Source organism: Mizuhopecten yessoensis, unplaced genomic scaffold, assembly GCF_002113885.1.
Source record: "Mizuhopecten yessoensis strain PY_sf001 unplaced genomic scaffold, ASM211388v2 scaffold2567, whole genome shotgun sequence".
NCBI classification, from domain to species: domain Eukaryota; kingdom Metazoa; phylum Mollusca; class Bivalvia; order Pectinida; family Pectinidae; genus Mizuhopecten; species Mizuhopecten yessoensis.
Genome location: NW_018404610.1, coordinates 9,945 through 10,453, shown reverse-complemented (window position 1 = coordinate 10,453; position 509 = coordinate 9,945). Strand labels below are relative to the sequence as shown.

At 41.5% G+C, this 509-nt stretch overlaps 1 protein-coding gene across 1 annotated transcript in view; it reads left to right on the top strand.

Moving 5' to 3' along the window:
• Window positions 1–509, top strand: part of LOC110446118 (NFX1-type zinc finger-containing protein 1-like) — a gene marked incomplete at both ends in the record, with an annotated part of 7,067 nt that overhangs the window by 4,122 nt on the left and 2,436 nt on the right. The window contains one exon of the mRNA XM_021491106.1: window positions 1–502. Coding sequence (XP_021346781.1) covers window positions 1–502 — 502 coding nt within the window. The remainder of the gene's footprint in view (window positions 503–509) is intronic.

Here is a 509-nt window from a genome sequence, read left to right as displayed (position 1 = left end):
TATTGACAACTTCCAGGGAGAAGAAAATGACATCATTCTTTTGTCTCTTGTGCGCAGCAATAAAGATGGAAAGATCGGATTTCTCTCCAGAGAAAATAGGATATGTGTGGCTCTGTCCCGCGCTAAGAAAGGACTGTATGTTATTGGGAATTTTGATATGTTTGAATCTAGAAATTCTCGATGGGCTGATGTTGTGCAAAAGGTGAAGACGGCAGGACAGTTTGGAAAAGCTCTGTCACTTTACTGTCAAAACCATTTGCAGGCTGAAGGTATACAAGCGGAAGATGCATCAGATTTCACGAAATCACCAGAAGGAGGATGCGAATTAAAGTGTGACTTCCGGTTATGTTGTGGGCACGCGTGTAGGCTTTACTGCCACCCCATAGACAGAATGCATACAAAGTACGTCTGCAAGCAACTCTGTGACAAGATATGCCAAAATGAGCACATTTGTAAAAGGAAGTGTCATTTTGGCGAAAATTGTGAATGTCCAATTACAATGAATAAAG